Here is a 23,680-nt window from a genome sequence, read left to right as displayed (position 1 = left end):
TGAGAAATTATCCGTGTTTCTCCGAAGCAAGTTGGTAACGAAAAGATACTGCATCAGATATTTTTAACTGTTATGCTGTGTTGTGTTTAACAAAATAAGTAAGGATAACAAATAGATAAAAATTTAGGGGGAGATATGGAATGGGGTATTAATATAACAAAAACAAGGGCCTACAAACATACTGTGAAGAGCAAAGTGTATTTAAAATGTATTTTGGAACGAGTTCTAAACTCTAAGAATTTTAGTTAGAAATGCCATTGTGGCATATCTAAATCCAAATTATACCAAATGTGTCTTGCCTTGTCTTGCTTAGACTGGGGGACTCTTGTGTTTGCTAGTCTGTGCTGGTTTCTTCCCCCTCCTCTTTTGCTTTTTAATAGTTCTTAAAGGGGGGGGGGATATAGTTAATCAGAAATTCTTATTTATCCCTTTATTGACCTGATACTGAAGACACAAATTATTCCCTACCTTGAACTGCTTCCTTTTAAAGCCTTTCCAAACCTAATGTGCTGTTCCTGTTAGATTCTCGCCAGCAGGCCACAGAGTGCGTGCATCCTGGGTTGCCATGGAGAGCTGTGCACTCAGAATTTAGAAGGACCTGCGGAGTCTTGCATCACAAAAAGCCCAGCTAAGAGACTGCAGGCTCTGCTTAAATTTTGCATGAAAATTTTGTACCTTTTGTTTGTGATAAATCATAATTTTATTAGAGCTGAAAATGTCAGCAAAAATGGCATTTTCAGAATGCAATCCTTGTAAATTCTTTGCTTATAGATTTTACTTGTGTGTTTAAACTTCCGCGCGCATGTGCCAATGCTCCGTCTTGGTTCCGTCAATGGTTACACAAACTGGGAGGACTCTATACTCCCAGTTACTTCTGTATGAAGCTTGCACAGAAAATATGTGACACTTAAGTCAGCTTCATAAGACTAGAATAGACCTATGCAAGTCAAGTCTATTGCTTTCACAGTTTATTAGCCCTTGTAATTCTTTCAAGCATCTTAAAACTATTTCGTCTTGTACATTTCTGCTACTCCTTCTGGAGAATTACTTCAGAATATGCTAGTTAGAAGGTCAAACTAATTTTTTAAAAGGTATTCATGGTCATCTTTGTTCCTGTGCTGTCATTGTCTCTTGGCCTAAACGGTCCTCTTTCCTTCTTTTTTTTTTTTCTTTTTTTAGTTGAGGCATTTAGAGACAACAGTTCTTTCCCCTTTTAGACTTTCTTTTCATAGTTAGCAGGCTAGGCCAGCCTCTCCTCCTATGAATGCTGAGTTAAAGCATTGCAAAAAATTGGAAAATCTGTTTCTTTTGGCTTGTTGTAGAGGAGAATGGTAAAATTCTAAAAAAGAGTCTCGCTTGTTTTACCTCGTCAGGGTGGTAATTTCTTGTTATTTTGCTAGAATTGTTTCAAGTGTCAATTTTGGGCCTTTTCTCATCAACTGACAACAACAGATCCATTTTTCTAAATGGATGTTCCTCAAATCCCAGTGTGCACTGTGGTTTGGAGAGCATCTCCACTCACCAGTAGTTAGGAAAAGATGTATTAAGAAACAGGTATTTTTCTAAAAATTAATACTCTTTGTCAGTAGGTTTAACTATTGAACTTGTGGAGGAGTTTTTCATGTTTTTCAGTTTGTTGGGATTCCTCTGTTTTGTTAAAACAGAAATGTTTTTAATTTCTCCTATTTTTTTTAAGAGTTACACAGTCTATTCTACTTTCCTCAATAGTCATTCATGCCCAGATCTGATAACTATAGTCTTGGTTTTAGTTGTCTTTAATGTTAACATCTTAATGAAGTTATTTTCATTTAAGGAGTAAGTATTGATTGTGTGACTTCCTGAAAAATTAACATCTTATGGCTATCACTCTTCACGTGAATGAAAGAGTAGAGAGATATCAGGTGAAGAAAAAAAACCCTAACTTTTCTTTAGGCACTTAATAGCAAGTCAGCTATAAAAATGACTGCGTGGGGGAAAAAAAAAAGAGTACTGCTTTGTGGTAGACCCACAAAATTAGGAATGTAATGTACAGAAAAACAGGAATGTAAAAATTGGTGAGAGATGGTCTGAAACATATGTAGTACCTATAAAGTAATCCCAACAGGTATTAATGTCAAGTTGCCTCCTAGGACTCAAATCTGGCAGTGTTTGGAGTATATGGTTCTTGTTCATATGATAAAACTTGTGTGTTTTATAAACCTTCTACTAAGGAAGGAAGGCTTGCATGTGGCTGAGTTACAGGGAAAATGTTCATGGTCTGCCACAAAGGCTCTCAGAATCTTTGCAATTTCTCTCCTATTTCTGCTTACTTACATTTTCTCTACTGTAGTCCTAGTAGTGTGCTGTTAGAAATCTTGTTCTTTGCATGCAAAACTTCAGAGCCAGTACCATACCTAGCAGTCACTGGCTTGTCTGAAGACAGGTGCAGTATTGTGACCAAGAGTATTTGTATGATAATGCATAAATATAATGGATAGGTCTGCATACAATAGAGGTAAAAGGGAGCCCCGTTCAGTATCTTTCACTTCCAAGAGACTGAAAAAATACTTTTGAATAGCTTTTGAATAGATCTGTGCCTGCAGCCCCAATGTTAGGATAAATATGCAAAGCAAATTACAACTTTATTACAATTGGCACCTCAACAAATTTATTTTTTTTTTTGAATTTTCGTAAGTGAAATGGTATAAATAAAATGTATTTGTGACGATAGGAAACAAATGGCAAGAAAAACAGAACATACTCTTCTCCCTATAGTGTGTATTCATCCTATACAGAGAATGTAAGTGCATGTTGTTTGGTTGTCGACAAATAATTGAGAAAAGTTGCTTCTGGGCTTCAGTGATGGGATTTTTCCCCTCATCTGTAACATGCTGTTAATACTTGAGAATTGAGGGGGACATATGACACACCGAGCGATGCTGCTAGCAGTTAACTGTTGTGGATCACTGTAATTGTGTAATATAAGTTCTGTCAGTGCTGTATCCATTCCTTGTAGGATAAAAATGTTTGCTGGTATGGCAACGAGTTCTTTGCACTGAGTGCTTGCTGAATCTCTGAATGAGCATCACAATGTGAAATGGGAACTTTGATGTATCAGCTGTATTGCATCATGTAGATGTGCTGTTGTGTTTTGTTGATTAATTCATTTTGTTAATTAATTCTAAAGATGGGGGGGTTGATTAATTTCATCTTATTTCTGCAAAGCGCTTGCACGATCTCAGTCCATTTGCTTTCTTTTATGTACCAGGCTGTCTTTTTAAAAGATGGGATGTTATATTCCCAGAAGGAGCTGAACTAAATGGAGCATTTTATTGGAAAGCTTTGTGATCAACGTACTGTATCAGCTAAGTACAAATAGTCAGTGTGTCGTACTGAACTTTTCCCATCTGGTGTTCTTTCTCATCATTTAATGTGCTCCATTTCCCAAACTGAAGGTACTTCAGTAAATGCCCTGTTGGCTGGGAGAGGCTTGAAATCTCGTGCACGTCACTTGCACGATGAGGTTGTCCCTAACGAGCAGAAAGAGTGATGTTCAAATTTGAGATCAGATATCGGTAACAAAACTCTTTACCGATTTTGTGGTAATATGATTTAACCTTGTGCTAAGAATAAAAGAATCACAAGTCATTTGCCTTGAATGTACTTTGTTATGAGCTGCCATTGAAGTCCATTGTGGCATTTAAGCACTTTAAAATTGCAGATCTCATCTCCAGTTGTTGGATGTTTGGAAGGAAGGCTGCAAGCAGCGCAGTATTTGTTTTCAGTCAAAGAATGACAAGATGTAAAAACTTAGAACTCGTTAATCTGTTCAAAAATAAAAATGAAGGGATCATAATAGCTTGAGGTATCAAATATGTGAAAAATTACCGGCTATTCATATTTTGCTCTCGTTTAAGATGTGAAGAGCTGTGATACTAGAATGTTACCTTGAACACTTAATCTTGTTTCATTTAGGATTTGTTTTCAGTTGCCCAGTGAGATTTATTACAGGGATATAAGTTATATTATGCTGCTGGCACTTCTTATTCTCTTCCTTTCTTATTTTGTCACAGTGTGCAATTGCCATGCTTCAGAAATGAAACAGATGGCTTACGTAACCTAACTGCAGGGATATCCTTACAATAAAAATGCTTGTGGTTACTTACGCTGGCTACACCCAGTTCTTTAACTTGCACACCAGATAATAATTACATACATTAAGTAGCAAGCTGATTTCCAGCTAAATATTGATTTTATTAAAAAGGGAATATTCTGTTCTGGAAAGAGACTCTCTGATAGAGGCACTGAGAAGTCCACCTTTGCATCATTGAACATTGATATTTACTATGCTCAAAAGTCAGTCTAATATCACTTGTTTCTGTCCCTTCTCTGTGTATTACTCTGGTTAGTAGAAGTATGTGCTAAAGTTTTTTATTTTGGCAACAGTGCTTTCTAAGCCTGTAATTCACAATACGGACTACACCATTGCCAGATGTCTTACCAATTTCCATTTATATACCTGATGCTACTGGAGAGTGCCTAGTAGGGCATCCTTTTATTCACTCAAATTGATGACACTTGGACTGGAACTATGACAGTACTGTGATAAATATACTAGTAATGAGAATATACGTTTTTTGTCATTTACGTATTGTGCCATTCTCTAAAGTTTCCAGTATTTCTTCTGGCTCTTAATCAAATTGGAAATCTACAGTGTATCTACAGTGATTCCATTATAATTTATATATTTACATTTCAGTGTGATTGCTGGGTAAAAATACAGTGTTTAGTGTGAGTAGAGATATCAGATTCTTGCCAGAAATTTGAATGTTGCTTAATTGGAAGTTATTAATTTTTCTCCAGTTTCTGGTGTGTTATAGTTTTCTCTTGTTGCATAACGTATATGCGCTTTGTATCCTCCTGCTTGGGTGTTTTGTGTGGAAGGAGAAGGATACAACCCTTAAGAATGTGGATGAGCTTCTTTCTCACTCAGAGTAGGAAGATGCTTCTGGAATCAATCATCATGGCTGTTGGGAATAGTTTTTTTATGATCTGGCAAAAATAACTTGTGTCATGAAGACTCTGGTAATGCTTTAGGCTGGTAGCTGTGAGTAATAATGAAAATAATGCTAGGCGAACAACAGGCCTTACTTGTTAAAGGAAACATTCGCACAACCAGTTAACAGCAGAGAGAAAAATGAACAAAAAAGATATGCAGGGGTTAAAAGGCTTGCCATCTTGCAGACTTTTCAGCTGTACTTAAAGCCTCAAGTTCTGCTAAACCAGGTACTGTACAAACATGAAGGAAAAAAACCTCCTCCTAATAAGCAAAATAAGTGGAAAGTATGTATGGATAGTGCTAGAGGGTGTGTAGAAATGCTTCTAGACTTTTGTTTGCCTTTAATAGAACGTTGTGTAAGCGAAGGCATCTGGTCTGTTATGCTGAAAAGAGATGTGAGTGGAGGGAGAATCCGGAGGAATTAGTGTAGCTGAAAGGCCACAGAGGAAATGAACCTTTTCTTATGCATATTTAGAACTTGCCATGCAGCAAGGTCAGTGTGGTTTAGGTAACCAAAAATTAGATCAAGCCTTTTTAGAAATAAGGTGATAAATTAAATATCTCCACTGTTACCACATCTGTCATAATGCAGCATTATATTAGTGATTAGATAATCAGTGTTGGACTTTGCTCTGGAGCTGTGTTCCTTTAGCATTGAACTCATGTCCATGCTTTCATTCTTGGCTGTGGGTGCAGTGAGACCTTGCTTCCATGTGGTTTAGTGTCTTGAGCAAGATTTGGCCACCTGTTGGTGTTTCTTTACACCTCAAGACTTGGAAGGATTCCATTGTTAAGACCCTTTGTTCCATTAAGTTTATAAAAAAATTATAAATATAATTAAAAAAACTATTATAATTATGTATCTAATTTTGTAAAGTAGCTGTGTGTTTTTATGCAGTATTTGCATTACTTTTGTTTTGTATAAGCTTTATTAATATTTTCAGTCGCCTTCTTTTACAGTCCTGCTTTAGGCTGTTCTGGGCATATTTGTGCTCCTTTGTTACTAAGGGGTCTCTCATGCTGCAGTCATACTGGTGAATTAACCCAAAAGGAAGACAGCCCTGAATTAACACAACCCCTGATTTTTAAGGTAAACTACTTGGACGAAAAGCCTTCTCTTCCTTTTGGGTAAATGTGGTATTAGAACAAATTGTGGAGAAAAGCAAAGAGTAGAATCAGTAGAAAACTCAGGGTTTCATGACAGATAATGAGAGTGTTTGTATACTTTTTCAGTTAGCAATTACTTTAATTTTTTAAGGGGTTTATCTGTATCATAGCTCCTATTATTTTATTTTTCTACTCTTTGATAACCTCTGTGCTTCCACTGATTTCTAGTCATACTGATGTAATTATAAGTCTTGGGCATTAACTGGCTACAAAGAGATATGGAATAATTTCATAGATAATGGATCTTTGGAGCCAAGTTTGCAATCTTCACTGTCGTAATTCTGGTTTTTTTTTTAATTCATAGAAAGTAGTTAGCTGTACTTCAGTCTGTCCTCGCAATAAAATGCCTGTCTGGCCATGTTCTGTCAGTTGCAATTTTTTTGTTTCTCTTTCCAATCAGGAGCTGATGATTTCTTATATAAAAAATGGCTCTATCCACAGGGGCTGGGGAAAGGGGAGGAAACTTCATATTCCTTCTTCTATGAAGTCCCATGCTTGTGGAGCAGTGGTTTGGTAGGATTCCTGTTTTGCTGACAGAATGTCCCTTAATGCCCCAAATGGATACAATGCCCTCCCCCCCTTTTTATGATTGTCTGCAATATTCAATGATGTGTAATGTGACTTAGTTTCAGATGGGTCCCTACTTGTAGAGCAGTATGGCAAATATGGTTGGAGGAGAGGAGGAAGCATCTGGATCAATAACATTAGATAGTAATATTTATAGTCTGATGAATCCGATAGCATGTGATGTATTAGGCTGGGTCTTTCGCATGCTCTGTAGTGACTAGAAGCTCTGCAGAATCTGCTTTGTCAGCACCTGGAAGGAGTGCCTGATGTAGTGGTGTATGCACCTCAGTTTTCCCGTTCCGTCTTGTTAACATTTGGCATGAGCTGCACTCAGGCGGTGTGCTGAACAGTATGCCAAGCCTATGAGCAGTCCTTGAACAGAAGCTCTGTGGTTTATTCTGAAGGTCTGCTCTAGGTGTAAATCCACCATTCCCTTTTTCTAAGGGAATAAAATTTGCACGATTGGTCTGTTGCTATCTACTTTCCCCAATAGCTTTTGAATTTCTTGGCCAGTGATGACTTCATTTGGCAGATACTCCTTTCCTATAGTTTTGTGAAAAATAGCAGGTGGATAGAGAAGGCATTACTTGATCTGCCTCCTTTAGGGAAAGGCAGGAGAAATTGAACTGTTGACTGTTCTGTTTGCCAGCCCCCAAGTGACCAGTCAGCATATGTTAGCCAGTCAGCCATGTAACTGTAGGTAAACAAAAGAGATGATCAGAAAACATATGCCAAACTCCAGAAAGGCAGATATGGGCTCAGGAAAGTGGTGGGATGAGAGAAAGAGCCAATGAAGCTGTTGGAGCCTGAGAACTTACTCTGTTAAGGATGCATGGGACATAAGATGTGAATCCTTGAAGGATGATACTCCATTGGTTTCCCTAGTATTGGAATAAGTTGGAGGGAAAAGATAATCTCCCTCTTCAACTATACTATAATTATTGGTCTCACATAATAAATAATAGGCTAATAATCACTGTGAATAAATAGTTTTCTCTTGCTTACTGTTTTTACTTGTGTGGAAATACAGTATTCTGTCAAAAGTTAAAATGGAGGGGTCTGCCACATGCGTTCAGTGGAACTGAGAACTGCAGACTGATTAAAACGATTGTCTGCTGTTGTGATAAAACTCGCAGTATGTCCTCAAATCTTTTCTGAAGTAGGAAATGCCTTAAAACATGAAACACTTGTCTGGAAGTTTTAACAGCTAGAATATTTTATTAGCTTGCATAACAAGCTCTAGAGAAAGAAATCTGCTGTCAGGGACTGAAATATTTTCTATCAATCACAACTGACGATTGGGGAGTCTTGGTTTCTTTTGTCATTTTTCTTGAGAGAGCGCCTCGTTCCACTCTCACCACGCGTATTGCTGGTTCAGCGCAGTGACGTTAGTGGAAGGCTGAGATGTGCTGCCTTTGAATGCCAGCCTCTAGGCCTCGGTTCTCTTTCTGAGAACATGATAATTTTATGAAAAATATTGCATAAGTGCAAGTTAATGGCATTTCACTATTTAAAGCAGTGTTTGCGGATTCCTCGCAGCAGTTAATGTTAGTATTTTACTCAGAACTTTTTTAACTTCTTTGTAAAATTCGTAGAAATTAACCTCATAGAATTTAAACCACTTCAGAGAATTAAGTTAAAATTAATTTTATAGAATTTATAAAGAATTCAGTCTTAAAATCATACCATGCAAACTGCAAGCATTTCTATCCAAAATTTGTGATTTAATAAAAAAGAATGAAAAGTCACTTTCTGATAGATGCACATAATTCTTTCAGATAAAGCAAATCGAGGTAAAATGAGCTTTTTTCCACTGATTGTCTCATTCAAAGATCCTTTGGCCATTACAGAGAAGGTGGAAAAGCCCTAAGTATGGGTCAGCATCTTCTCATAATAAGAGTTGATGAAGGGCATGGTTTGTCTCTTGTAGGCTATAATGTCTCTTGTAGGCTGCTGCATTTGCATGCCTAATCCCTGCCTTGCCAGTACTTGATTATCTTTTTTTTTGTTTGTTTTTTCAGTATCACACTGCTTTGCAATTAGTAAAGCCAGTTTTGTCATTTTTTAACTTCTGAAGGAGTCCCAACCTTTTTTCTGTGTGCCTTTTTTTCAGATATTTAAAAATTACAAAAAACCTAGGGCTTCCTGTGCTTGCTAGTTGGCATAGTGAAATTGTACGTTTTCAGAGTTGTATATATGACCTCAATATTCTAGTCAGGCTTTTATGAAAGGCAGATCTTTTAGATGCATATGAATTTTGGTTTGTTTAAAGGTGTTGCGAGAATAAATTTAAAACGTCAGCTTTGCATTATTACAGATTTTTTTTCCTAGTGGACACACATGCTTTTTTCATGCTACAGGAAGCTTTACTTAAAAATGCAAGTTTAGAAAAAGTCATTTTACTGTTGGATATGCAGATACAGTAGAGCTTCTCCTGACTTCTCCAAATTACTAGGCTTTTCCACTGAAGTACTGTGTCCTCTTGAGTCACTTTTGTGTTGATGGCCAGCTCTGGAAAGGCTTGATTGCACACAGATGCTTTGAAAAGTTAAGGTGGATAAACAGAAAGAGCAGGGCTTTGTTTGCCAAGGCCAGCTGATACCGAAACATCGTGTCTGCAGAGGGGTTCATTGTTTTCCACCTTCAGAATTCTGAATTCACCACTCTGATCCATATGCTTTCATGTCCTTGTTTATTACATGTTGGCATGGCTGAAGTACAACTTGAGATCGTAATGAGTTAGGGAGAGAGGTACGAAGCCCAGACCCGGTGATTTTTGCTGGGTCTGTGCTAACTGCGCGTGGGCCAGCTTGGGGGCGTCTGCACCAGCCTGCCGAGAGCAGGCCTGCGCCGCAGGGCCGGTCCCCACGGAGGGAAGCGCGAGTGGCAGTTCCAGCTCGGGGGAGACGGTGGCCGCAGTCAGGGAAGGAGTTTAAGGGGAGAGAATTGTAGTTACAAGTGAAGCTGTAAACGCCTGGTGTGAAATGTTCTGTTAATAATGACTAATATTTAAATAAAACTCTAGTTTTTGATTAACTTTGCCCTTTTATTTTAAAAAAGCTTCTAGAAACTAATTATTGTTAATCACAGTTGCAGTATAAATATGCAAACAAATTACCACAGGAAAAGTCATTATTTTGTGATCCCTGACAGTTGCCCATACACACACTTTTTAGTTTGTGGGATCCAGTACTTTACATGAAGATATCCAACTGTGGAAGAGAGCCTTCCCCCACCTTGCGCTGGCTGAGCACCAGCTGCTGCTTGTTGGTGCTTGTGGTGTTGGCGCAACAGCTGCTTGTGTGAATTATCTGACTTGGGGTTTGGACAAACTTCTGGAGAGCAGGTGCCTGTACCACGGTCTCTCCAGCATGCAGGTTGCAATGGTATTGTAAAATGTACATGTCACACTCAGTAATTGCAAAAATACACCCACACCCCTTTGTTGATGCCAAATAATTCTAACGATAAGCGTGGAAGGACAAATAGTTGTTTGACTGGAAGGATGTGAATGATCTGCTTGAGGGGGCTCTCAAGAGAGTAATGGGAGGTGTGAACCTTCACAGCTGGTGCTTGAAAAAACGCACTGCCTATGTATCAAATTAAAAATAGAGACAGATGCACTTTATGCTGGTGACAGCTGGAAATCTGAGTTATGCTCTTGGTTTTTTTTTTGATGTCTCTCCAATGTCTTGATGAAATATGCATTTGTGAATTCCACAACTATATTTTTACTTGCAAAGCAAGGTAATATTAGTACTAAGCAATAAATATGTCAGCCTCTCTACTAAAAATACACTTAAAAGTGTATAAACTTTTGGATACAAAGTTTCTGTTCTATTGTTTCACTGCCAGCCTAAACATATTTGCCGCAGTCCCTTTGAAGCAAAGTTTGGAGCTCAGGTGACCATGTTGGGGCGTTTCAGAATGTGAGACCAGTAAAACATAAACAAAATACTTCTGGGGGTGGGGGGAGATGGGGTTAACCCTCTGCTGGCTACCTCGCTTAAAATGTTCAAAGCTGGATGATCTCCAGACCTAGCACACTCGGGGTGCGATTGCTGTGGCCCCTTTGCTGGCTGTCATGGCTTTAGCAGTACTGCTGACAGGGAAAGCTGTTTGTGATTGGTTTTATATTACGCATTTCATCTGTAGCTTTCATCTTTTAAGCTTTTCACTTGGAACTTCACTATATTACTCGAAGTTTCCAATTAAAAACAGACGGCTGCTTTCCATTAAACCTTCCTTGCTTTCTCACTTGACTACAGGAATTGTGTGTCTAGATCATGTGCGTCTAGAAGATTTTGTCTCAGGCTTTACGTTCGTGATTGACACTTTCTGCTTGGCAGGAGTAGCATTGTGCTTTTGCATCAGCTGCAAATGGTTATGAGTTATTAATTGAAAATGAGACTTCAAGCCAAGCATCTTGTGTTCCCTTTGCAGAAACGCAGCTGAATGGAGCTGAAAGGGCCACAGATGCAAGAACTTGAACACGTTTCTGAAAGTTTAAGATGTGTCTGACAGTGACTTCCTTACCTTAGTAAAAAAGAAGAGTATTTCAACAGGAGCTTAGGATATTTTGACTCCAACTTATTAATATACTAACTGGAATGGTGTTCTGAGAACAATTCTCCATAGTAAAGTACTTACCCTGCTACAGAACAATATTAATTTCTCTACTGATAATGCAACTCAATGGAGGAAAGTAGTGTTTTGATAAGCATGCGGGAAGATCGTTCCTTTCATGTTCGATACAGGTAAGACTGTATTAATTTTAGTGTGAATGATTAAGTATTGTTAATGATAGAAAACTAAGCAAATTTAGAACACAAAGTTTGGGATCTGTTATTAGCATCATTGAAGCTGAAAGTCGAAACAGTGCTACTTATTTTGTTCTTGCTTTTCTCACTTTTTGAACAATGAAAATTCACTTTTGAGAATATATTAGTAGAATTACATGGTTGTGTAGTATTGGAACTATTGGTTGTTGTAGAATAGTATGTGAGTGTTTATATTTCTTTATTGGGATTTGATTTGTAAGAATGATGTGAAATGTGATTCCAGTATAGTAATACATACTCTCTATTTAGCTTTTAGGCTGCTTATGCAAATTGTTGGGATTTGTCTACTAAAGTTCTCTGTACTTGTCCTATTATTGCTTATGTGAGTGATGAATTTTTAGGTGCGCTTTCTTCTAGAGCACAGTTTTCCTTGCCTACATAAGATTTGATTGATTAGATAAGAACTGTTTTGATATCGTGGACTTAAAAAGCACTTGCAATAACAATACTTTCCCTTCTGCGAGCTTACATTTTTTTTCTTTTGGAACCCCCTTTATAGACATGGAACAAACTGTTAGTGTGGCAGGCTCCTTCTAAGGAAGCTGAACAACAACAACGTTGTATATTGCGCCATATGTGGGTGGCCGGTGTTTCCAAGGGTAAATCTTGCAGCTCCTTCAGTAGGAAAGCATACAGCGATACTGGAATGATTGTTTTAAAAACAAAAATAACCCATGGTTCTTGATTCCATTTCCCTCACATTCTGTTGTCATTACTTTTTTTTTTTTTTTTTGTTAACTAACAGGAACAAAGTACTACCCTTAATTGTAAGACAGCACATGCTATTGCTTAAAATTAATTCTGGGAAAAATGAAGGTACTTGCAGTATCCATTCTCATACAGCTGTTCCGACAGTGCTGGATTGCTGTTAGATTGGTCGTGTCTTCCATTTCATAGAAGTACAGTATTACTTCTGCTTAGCTATATACTCAACAGGAGGAGCTTTTTCATGACCAATAAGGAAAAACATGGGAAATAAACTATAATCTGTCTGCGCTCTTTCTTTTGCTAAAGTCCTGGTGTGCTGGCTTAGATAGCAGGAATCTCTATGTATCTGAGCTTTATATTTTTGCCACTCTGTGTGTTTCTTGGGTATATCCATGTCCCAGCAGTCCTGTAATGTGTTTACACACACTAGTGCTGATGTTCTTGGTCCTCCCCAGACAACTCACCCTTTCATAAAACCAGCAGCTGTTCAGGGTGCTATTATGGAAGTAACTGGATGAAGAAAGCAGCGTAGCCAATTGTCTGTTTTAAACTGAGAAGCCAAAAATAACTTTAAAAAATTTGGCAAGCACAGTCAGGGCAAAATGTCTTCATTCTGTGTTTCAGTACAGGCTTGAGTGACACTAATTAACAATAAATGTATTTATGCCCTTATTAAACCTTTCTGTAAGAACTGTGATGTGATGAATGCTTGACAATCACCAAAGCATAATCCTTAAATTTTTTTTTCAAACATTAAACTTTTCCAAAACTTAGAGAAATTGCAAGTTAATTCAGCATACTGAACTGGAATATTATGAAGTTTTTAATTTAATAGATTTTTCTTTTAGAAAGATTTTATTTGTTGATAGTTTAAAATTAAATGCGGGGGAAAAAAATCAGGTCATAAATTATTGTGGTTTTTTTGTTGATTTTTCTGTTTTTCAATCTTTTACATACAGAAATTGTCCCTGGATCATGTGGTTCCCAAAATGATTTTCCTTTCCAAGTGATATTCCAATAGAACAGACTTTAAAAAGAAACTGATAGCCCACCCTTAAAGAAAGGGCTTCCTGTGGACCTTTGTCTTACTGTGCAGGCTGTTCCTATCTCCCCACTGTAGACAGACGGCATCACTTCAGCAGGTACAAAAACGCCTGTGCTGGTGGAAGGAACCTATTTTTGTTCTAGCCTAGTTCAGTGACTGAAAATAGAATGCCGAGGATAACGAATGTAACTCATAACTGATCCGGAGAGTGAGTATTTGTAGAACTTCCTGTGTCTTGGCCTGGTAAATTCATACACCAGAAACCTGTAACCGACAGTATTGTGACTGGGGTGTTAGAACCCCAGTTTCAGTTTTGTTTTTTTTAAAGCTAAGTTTCCCATCAAACTTAATGTGACCAGACATAGTGTTCCACTGGACACATAAGTTGTTAAGACTGGTCAATATGGTAATGCTTCTACGTTACGTGTAGAAACCAAGAGCAAGGGCTGGAGTCAGGATAGTATATGATCTTTATTGTAGAATGCTTGTGCCATTAATAATTTTAAGCGTCTGAATTAAAGAGATATCATAGAAGTTTTTCTGGTTTTGTGTCTAGGTATTGACACATTTCACAGCAAAGTTCATGGTAGGGAGAACCCCCCCACACACACCATAAAATTGCCATAAATGTTCAGAAATCCTCTTTGTGGAACTGAACAGAATAAAATTAAGTTAGTAGAATTTAGGGACTATAAAAGTCAGTACAAGTCTTCTTACTTTCTTCTCTTGCCTTATTTCTTACCAGTTTTCTGTTCTTTACTGTTCTTTACTAAAGGGAAGGAGACTCCGAACGTTGGAGAAAAGCAGGGAGGTTAGGGTGGAGACATGCACTTAGGTTTATTTTCTTGTAAGTGTCAAAGATTCAAAAGAGAGTGTGGAGGCGGTCAAAGAAGATTCAAAAAAAAAAAAAAAAAAGGCCAAAGGGAGCCAGACGAGATGAAAAACTTAGAGTAACAGATAAGGATGAGGTAGTTTTACAAATGAGAAATTATTCAGGAGATGCCAACCTTTCAGAGAAGAACAGGTCCAGGCAACTAAAGCAGAATAACAAAGTGGGGCACTGTGTGAGTATTCCCACAATAATATCTGGAAGAACATTATCATGTTTAGCAAGAACAGAATTTCATTAGAAGTACACAGATGAATGGGCCTTTTTGTCTCTGCTGATTCAATGTATCTTTTGTTTAGCCATTGGGTGTTGAATAAATAAGTAATTCAATTCAGCCCTGGGAACAGAGAAAGTAATTTCATATTCTCCTTGTAACTATTTAATGACTTCCTAAAATATTGATAACCTAACCCTGTCTTGTCTGCCTACGTGCTATTTAACCAGATTAGTAGGACAGTTTAAACAACTTCTGGGAACGTTGCTAAGAGGTTATATTCTTTTCAATGGAGAGCAGTTATGTAGATCTTTTTTTTTTTAATGTGTGATTTTCATAACTGTTTGTTAAGGATTATAAAAATTTCTTTTTTGAGTCCAGTTTTTGTACTTGATGGGTAAGCCTGTCAAAATTTTTGCCCAGAAATGACTCGGTAAAATAACTGAATGACTCCATAGCTCTCATGTAGCATGAATAAAATATTAATAGTGGGTACAGGCAACTGAAATAAATTGAAATAAATATTTCATTTTCTCTGTTCTTTCTTCTTTATAGCTTATGTAGACTTTGAAATTGTAAAAGGTCTGTAAGAATTGGTCTAAATGGAAATCAAGCTTTAATTTGTTGTCCACAGATTCTAACAACCTGTCAATACAACCTTTCTAAAGTTGTACTCATAGTAATATTAAATTTTGGGTTATTTTTTATTCAAATATTCGTTTCCATCCTCATTTAACTCTTGTAATTCTAGTTGAATTGAGGTATGTTGGAATAACAGTTGATACTTATCAGTCTTGATATAAACCTTAGCTTCATATCTTTTAATGTTCTGTATGGAAAATACAGATCTTTCATTTTTGTAAGTTATACTAAGTCTGGGTTGCAAAGTCAGAAGATTAGGTTTCAAGGTAATGCTGCCTTGGCACTTGACAGTCTTTGGAATAACATGCAATTACCTGAATGTGGTGTATCTGAAAAAATTACTTGTCTGTAGCATTCTCGGAAATTATTTTTTGTACCTTGTCAAGCTGTGCCTTTCCTTCATTGGTTAGTTGGCTGATGCATCACAATTACAAATCAAAACATGAATTTACTTTACAAGTTAAATTTATAGAACTGAAGCCTGGCACAACATTTTCACTATTACGCCACATACATGTTTTGCTGGAAGTCCTTCAAGCTAAAAAAAACTAAAGAAATTAATGTGGTTGTGTAATGTTCTAAATCTGAGGAGCACCATATTTTCTAAACATCACTTTAATTAGACCTGTCAGTTAACATGAGGTGCCCGGAGAGAACCTCTTGGGATAGGATTATTTAAGATTACCCAAGGAAGTGTTTTAAATCTTAAACCTTTCATTGCTGATGGTGTAACATACTGTACTTAATCATTTCTGCCTATTTCCATTTTACATACAGCACATGCACAATGTAATAAGAAAATCAGGTTGTCTCTTCTAGCAAATAGGAAATCGCTAACTTCTCTGAGGAGTGTCTCCAAACCTAAAATACTGCGTGTGTTATGGATATCCAAACTGAGAGGTTGGGCCTGGGAACAGCTTCATGCTTGAGTTGTAATCTGGTGCCTGCATCTTTACCAACGACCAAGCATCTATTATTTTTAGTTACAAAAGTAAAAAATGTCTGTCATCTCATTGTGCTTAAGTTGTGCCATGTCGAAGACCAGCAGGTATGGTACCATTGTGTGTTGGTAGTTTATTTTCCTTATGAGGTAAATTCTAGTTCTCCTGGAAGTCAGTGGACTTTTTCAGAAATATTTCCTTCTTACTTAGATTTGAGCGGAATATTGTATAATATAATGTTTTTCTCAGTAAAAAGTTAAGTATTGCAGATCTTTTAAATATTTCATCTCCACATCTTGTCAAAACAGCTGTTTTCTAGTGTTGTCATTAAAATAACTGTTAGAATAACAAATATTTGTGAGTGTTACTATTACTGTTCTTGCATATTAAGGAAAACTGGTTTAGGGACAGGATTCTGAAAAATTCATTCTTGCAACCAGTCAATTGCAAATGATGATAAAGTGTATTTAATTTTACAAGATGTTCTGTTTTGGAGTACAAGCCCGTATATTAGAGTGACTGTATTGTTTACTGTGTAATCCATGTTGAAGAACAATTCAAAAGCAATGCACAAGCTTACAAGGTTGGCATGCAGCACTTTTTGACAATATTAGCACGTGCTTTTTAAATACTTAAAGAATATCTCTTACTGTGTTTTTCTTTTGAAAAACCTTTTTAAAGTAGAACGATGGCACTTTTGTGAGCTTTTTACAATGTGTGCATTTTGAATAAGCCTGTGTACTACGTTGTTTCAGGATCAAGACTGAACTTTTCTTTCCTTCTCATTTACCTCTTCACTAACTCCCTTGCATCTCAGAGCTGTAAAGGAAATGTTCATGTGTAGTGGTTAACACTAAGATTTGAAATTTTACCTCTTGTAGACTTGAATTCACAATAGCATAAATGAATATGAACTTTTTTTTGGCAGTCACAGTTCTTTAACAAAGCTGCTTTGTTCATTGTTCAAAGTGTGTTAATGTTCTGCAATTCTGCTATGTAATTCTTTAATGAATATCATCATTAATTCAACCTAGTTCTTTTTTCTTTACACTGTGAGACTTTTCATAGCACTGGCACTATAGGAAATGATCAAGTGCCAAATAGTATCAAATTAATTTTGAAATAATTTTGGGAAAACTAGTCATGGTCTCTGATACACAGGAATATTGAACTTCTAATTTTTTTTCGTAAGACCTTTTGCAGGTAACTCAGCTATCTACCTAAAAATAAAATTGCCTTTTTGGGGTGTTGGGGGATGGAAGGGAGAGCTACTAGTGACATCATTGTTTGTCTGCTGTAACGACTACCATATCCATTGTACCTATGTTTTACTGTTATAACTTTTAATTTCTTGATTGCTCTGCATCCATAAGCCAGTAAGATAAAAAGCTAAAATACTGTATTCCATTTGTCAAAATCAGTATTCACCAGTAATGTGTATGTTTGATTTTTAGTTTGCTGTTCTAAAATTATCCAGACAGTAAAGACTTTTTGCATTTTAGAATCCTCGTGGTGCTATGTAAGGACAAAGACTACGGATTTCCTCCTCGAGACTTAAACAAAAACAACAACAAAAGGAGCTCTCTGTTATAATGTTGCATTTGCGCATCACTATCAGAGTTGCAGTTTCCATTTCAGCATTTGTTTCTGTAATATTATGTAGCAAATTCACTGCTTACACTGTGGTGCTGAATCCCTGTGCTAAACCAGCGGAGACCTTGTGAATAATTCCCACCTCTTCAGAACTGTTGGGCAAAGTACTACGGCTAGAATGACAATTTCCTCTTTTTGCTCAAATTGTGCAGGATGGAGGCTTCCTGCCTAGAGCTGGCTTTGGAGGGTGAGCGCCTGTGTAAAGCAGGAGATTGCCGAGCTGGCGTATCTTTCTTTGAAGCAGCTGTTCAGGTTGGAACTGAAGATTTAAAAACGCTCAGTGCTATTTACAGCCAGCTAGGCAATGCCTATTTCTACTTGCACGAATATGCGAAGGCCTTGGAATACCATCACCATGATTTAACTCTCGCAAGGTAACCTCGAGTCTTTCCTTAACCGTGTTCTCCTTTTCATTCTGTTCTTGTAAGGACGAGCAGTTGATTGTTCGTTTGCCTACCAAAGCCTGCTATTAATACCGGATAGCGAGTGAATGTGGTGGTGCAGGACGTTGGGGAGTCTGGCAGGTAACCTGATTGCCCTTTAACTGGGGAGCTGGTAGTCAGCGTAGCACCATAATCTTAGTACTGCCCGAGACCTTGCCAAGTTTGTGGATAATTACATGGCTTCTTTAAATCCACCCTTTATTTACCCTTTCGTGTTTCTAAAACTCCGTCTTTCTGGTTCTCCCAAACTGTAAGCTGGCTCTGCTGTTTACCAGACAGAACTCGTTCATGTTTCTCTGTGTAAAACCCATAATGTGGTATTATGAAATACAAAAAAGTATGCATTTCATATACTGTTACGTGTCTGACTTTTGATGGCTTAGTATAGATCCAATAAAAGACAGAGATACCTAATGTAGGACTTGACCACAATTGGGCACAAATCCTTCCTTCCCCCTAAACCTGTTCAAGTGTTGTAACCATGGAGGTACCTAAATTGACAAAGCGTCCTTGTGTCATTCCCCAAGTACCGATGTCTGAGTGGGTCAGTGTCAGTCTTCCACCTTCTTCTCATTTGGACTCTTGAGATGAAGTATTCCTCCGAGCTTTCTGGGAGACTCCTATGTCTAATATAGGATAGTAAGACAATTTATGATTCGTGAAATGCATAAACACTTGAAACTCTTTTCTGATCATGGGACTGTCTTTGTACGTAATCATTACAATTTTTCTCTTTATTCTCTTCCTAAAAGAAGTGTGATGTCTTACAAAGTACACGATCAATACCGTGAACACTGGCAGTTGCATAAACAGCACCAACAAAATTAAATGTCCATAACGACAGATTAAACCATGTTTATGTGAACGCATTTTAGATAGAAAATGAAAGAAATTATATATATACTTAAACGCTGGTAATTTCCTAAGTTCTTGTAATTGTCTACCATACATTGATCATCTCTCTGATTTCAAATTATACACTACTTAATGGTTGCTTTATGTCTGCAATTTCAGGACTATTGGAGATCTGCTGGGTGAAGCTAAAGCTAGTGGGAATCTGGGCAACACCTTAAAGGTACTTGGAAATTTTGAAGAAGCTATTGTTTGTTGTCAAAGACATCTGGATATTTCCAGAGAGCTTAATGATAAGGTAAGAATAGCTTAGGAATCCGGAAGTAAGCTGCGTATATTATTGTAAACCCCTTTGTATTGGTAGTAAGAGGACTCTGTCACTTTTCAGAGGGAATTAAATACATTCAGTTACTACTAGAAAATGAGAATCTGTTTTGTTTAAGAGGGTTGTTTGCACCTGGAAGACTACAGGATCCAGATTTATAAATATTATCCTGTATTTTATTTAATCTTTAAAGATAATTGGACTTGAGAATTATTATGTATCTCACACCTTCAACGGAAATGGTAAGCAAACAATTTGACTGAGGGATGTGACCGAGTGGGAATAAGGTGGGTGACGTGAACATGTTCAGAATGGTCAGAGCATCTATTGACAAGCACTTAAACTTTTTCTCCCTTCTGTGGATTGTGCTGTTGTTAGGACACAAGACACGAGCCTAAAGCATGATGTTTTAGAACCTTATTAACATGCTGCTTTTGTTTTAGGTGGGAGAAGCAAGAGCACTTTATAATCTGGGAAATGTTTATCACTCTAAAGGGAAAAATGTAGCTTGTGCAGGGACTCATGATCCAGGGGAACTTCCAGATGATGTGAAAAATGCATTGGAAAAAGCTGCAAATTATTATGAGTAAGTAATAGCTTTAAATGTTGATAACTGAGAGGATACAATCATCTAATTCATTAGAATAGTGGGAGATTTCTTGGTGACATGAACTGAGCTGTAAAATAGTGCTACGTAGTTTGCAAGCAGTGACATGCTTGTACTAAGACCAGTGGTACTTGAGAATTTTTTCCTTTTAAAACGGAAAGTGGACTTTTTTTCGCTACTCCCTCAGTTTTAGCGTATCTCTTATTCCCAAGTCCTTTCCTTATACTAGAGTCCTGTCTTACTTTTAGAACCAGAGTGAGACAGTAACAGGACCTCGGTACAACTACACTTGAGCTGACATCGTCTTACTTTCATAACTTCAGTCCACAGATTTTTGTGGCATATGCAGTACCTACCTTTCTGTCACGAGAGAACATGTGCTTTCGAATTGGCGAGTGGATGTTGAGCAACTGTAGGCCTTTTGCTAGAAACAATCACACCAGCTTGAGTGAGAATGAAATGAAAACTTCAGTATCTCACAGGAAATGCTTCCTGCTCAGTGGGAAATTTATGGTTGCATAAAGGCAATTAAAACAGGCCAAAGCAGAATACCTTTACCTTTTTTCTTTATATAAATGGAAGGAAGAGATTTTTTTGTTTGAATGACTATGAGAAAAAATAACTTACAAGTTGCTACTCTTCCCCCTTGCCTCACTTTTCTCTTAGGGAAAACCTGACAATAGTAACAGAGCTGGGTGACAGAGCTGCGCAAGGCCGTGCCTTTGGAAATCTGGGGAATACGCATTATCTTCTGGGGAACTTCAGGAGTGCAGTGATAGCCCACGAACAGGTACAGCGATATGCTAGTACGGACTGTTACTTGTTCTAGCAAAATATCACTAGTTGCTGTTGATCTTGTATACGCATGTTGTGTTGGATCTTGCAAGTTCAGCTTGAAATCTTAATGGCACAGCTTTAAGTCTGGCTGTTTAAGTGTGAGCCTAAAGAATAGATACTTCACACAGTGGAAGAATTATGGGCATGCACTCTTGTATGCAAGTGTGTGTAATGAAATGCAAAGCTGAATAATTAACGCAATTATTTAATATTTTTAAGCGTCTACTAATTGCAAAAGAATTTGGTGATACCTCAGCTGAAAGAAGAGCATACAGCAATCTTGGAAATGCCTACATATTCCTGGGTGAATTTGAAACTGCTTCTGAATACTACAAGTTAGTTGACTGCTTATAATTATAACTTAAATATCTTCTTGCACTTTTTTCCTTTCCTTGTGCTTAGCACTTTAGCTGACTGTAGAATGGCTCTCTCTTTAGAATATACTTAGAAAAGAATTGCATTTGTTTAGCAAAATAAGTTTTTTAACCTTTTTGCTACTTTAAATAGATTCTTCTCAATACTGTAGACCTCTTTCTGTAATACACATCTATTTGCTGCTGTTTTACAGATTAAGCATTAGTGCCTTAGCTCTTACTAAATTCTGGAGTGATTTGAGTAACTTTAGTATTGCTGAGATAGGTAGTGCATGTCAAAATTCGGTCTGTATTTTTAATCCAGAATTTTTATTCATCTCCTCAGTACAACCAGTTGTTGCTGCTGTAACTTAGGAAAATAGACACTCTGCAAAGATACAGTGTAGGTGTTAGTATCACCCACAATGTTCAGGGTTGCCTGTTCTTTTTGAAAACAGGAAAAAAGCCTGAATACTGAGCAGAATCTGCTTAGCACTCAAATTCCCCTCAGCTAGCAAGGACAAGCTGGCTGGGTGGTTACAAGGATTTTGGTATTGATGGAGAATATGCAATATTTATTGTAATGTTGGTACTAAACTGTGTCAAGTCCATACTGACAGGAAAATTGCTATAAATTATTGATGAAGCAACTGATTAAAATTAGGAGATGCAGTTTAAGGGACCAGTCTGCTCCCTAATAAAATGAATGGAAATTGGTTGCAGCAGAGGAAAGTGGAAGAAGGACACTTAAAACCTTGTAAAATTTTACAGGATACTAATTTATTAGCAGCTAATTTGCCAGCCCAGTGACCTAACTTGTTTAATTTGTATAACTGATTTTTAGTTGCACAAGCATACTTTTAAAAACTTTTCTTTGCAGTGATTTTTGAGGTGACTCTTTCTTTTAGGAGGACGTTGCAGCTGGCTCGACAGCTTAAAGACAGAGCTGTGGAAGCACAGGCCTGCTACAGCCTTGGGAACACATATACTTTGCTTCAAGACTATGAAAAAGCAATTGATTATCATTTGAAACACCTTGTGATTGCTCAGGAATTAAATGATAAGTAAGCCCTGAGAGACTGTTTAATGTATATGTGACATCTAACCCAAATCCTGTTACCTTTTAGCTCTTTTTTCTATATATGACATCTGAATTAATGTGAATTCCCTACAATGATGAGTTCCAGTTTTCAAATGGAAAAATGTACTCTTGAAGGTATTCCAGTTAATGAGTCTGAGATGAAAGATGCCTTTCTTCAGTTTTATTACAGCATTGATGAATGACAGTTTCTACATCTTGTGTCAGTACTTTCCTTATAAATTACAGAAAAGAAAAGCAGATCTCTGTTTTCTGGGACTCTAGTAATTTTGCACACTTTCACAAGGATAGGTATCTTTTGCTTTTCCATGAATGAGGAAAAGGGGGGAGGGAGAAGAGTAAGTCCACTAGCAAATACTGCTTGTTTTAAAACCATGATTTGAGTTTTTCTGTAACATTGGGTGCAAATAAAATTTTGTTAAATGTACTTCTTCCAACTCAGTAAGCGGAATGTGTGAATAATAAGGGCTGTGCTCTGAAGCAAAGCAAAGTAGGCTATAAGGTTTGAGTTTTTTCTGGTTTGGGTTTTTTTTTTTTTTACTTTTGGGGTGACAGCTATGTGATCTAAGGAACCATTTGCTATATGTAATGCTTGCAAAACTGAAAGGAATGAGTTGTGTGCTGTGCGTTTAAAAATCAAAGATTTGATGAGACTTGCTCATATTTATGCTTATGCCCAATCACACTTCTTTAATTAAGATACTTTAATGCATTGACATTGGCATAGTTTCTGATGGGAATATTAATTTTCCTTGGCACAGCAATCCTATTCTGGTAATGTTAAGAAAACCTGACCCCTAGTGGGAAGGTGTGCTTGAAGATTTGCTCATTTTTTGCAGAATTGGTGAAGGAAGAGCATGCTGGAGTTTAGGGAATGCTTACACTGCTCTGGGAAATCATGACCAAGCAATGCATTTTGCAGAAAGGCACTTGGAGATTTCAAGAGAGGTACGACTTTCATATACTCACTCATGTTGGCGACCTGTTTTTTGCCCTCGCTGTGTAGTGATTGTTATAAAGGTGTGTCCATGCACGTGGCATTGATGATGGAATGGATTTTGAATAATGTATGAAGTGGCTGATTGCAATACTGTCAGCACGGACTCCAAGTTAACAGCCTAGCAGAGATTACTTTACACTCTGGTTTGTACCCTGCTTTTAATTTTTACATTAAAATACAATAAAAGATTATTCAGTTTTCAACCAGGGATTTAGGGGAGAAGATGTTTGCTTTATATTTACATATGTACATATTTTATTACAGTACTAGATCTGCTTATTTTGTTTTGCTGCAGGTAGGAGACAGAAGTGGAGAGCTCACTGCTAGACTTAATCTCTCAGATCTTCAGATGGTTCTTGGATTGAGCTATAGCACAAATAACTCCATGATGTCAGAAAACCATGTGGTTGATAATAGTGTGAATGGTATGTGTTTATTTGTAGCATACTCTTTAACAGT

The 23,680-nt window shown here is 37.3% G+C and overlaps 1 protein-coding gene across 2 annotated transcripts in view; it reads left to right on the top strand.

Annotated features, from left to right (window-relative positions):
• Positions 1 to 23,680, top strand: part of GPSM2 (G protein signaling modulator 2) — a 31,101-nt gene that overhangs the window by 737 nt on the left and 6,684 nt on the right. The window contains exons 2-10 of one of the 2 annotated variants that reach the window (XM_064515792.1): positions 11,216 to 11,529; positions 17,858 to 18,079; positions 19,163 to 19,298; positions 19,769 to 19,911; positions 20,599 to 20,722; positions 20,989 to 21,104; positions 22,031 to 22,186; positions 23,061 to 23,169; positions 23,517 to 23,646. In XM_064515792.1, coding sequence (XP_064371862.1) covers positions 11,468 to 11,529; positions 17,858 to 18,079; positions 19,163 to 19,298; positions 19,769 to 19,911; positions 20,599 to 20,722; positions 20,989 to 21,104; positions 22,031 to 22,186; positions 23,061 to 23,169; positions 23,517 to 23,646 — 1,198 coding nt within the window. In that variant the 5' untranslated portion in view covers positions 11,216 to 11,467. The remainder of the gene's footprint in view (positions 1 to 11,215; positions 11,530 to 17,857; positions 18,080 to 19,162; positions 19,299 to 19,768; positions 19,912 to 20,598; positions 20,723 to 20,988; positions 21,105 to 22,030; positions 22,187 to 23,060; positions 23,170 to 23,516; positions 23,647 to 23,680) is intronic. The other variant, XM_064515791.1, reaches the window with a different exon arrangement.

This window comes from Dromaius novaehollandiae, chromosome 8, assembly GCF_036370855.1.
Source record: "Dromaius novaehollandiae isolate bDroNov1 chromosome 8, bDroNov1.hap1, whole genome shotgun sequence".
NCBI lineage: Eukaryota > Metazoa > Chordata > Aves > Casuariiformes > Dromaiidae > Dromaius > Dromaius novaehollandiae.
Note: the sequence above shows the minus strand (reverse complement) of the source record. Positions and strands in the feature narration are given on the sequence as shown.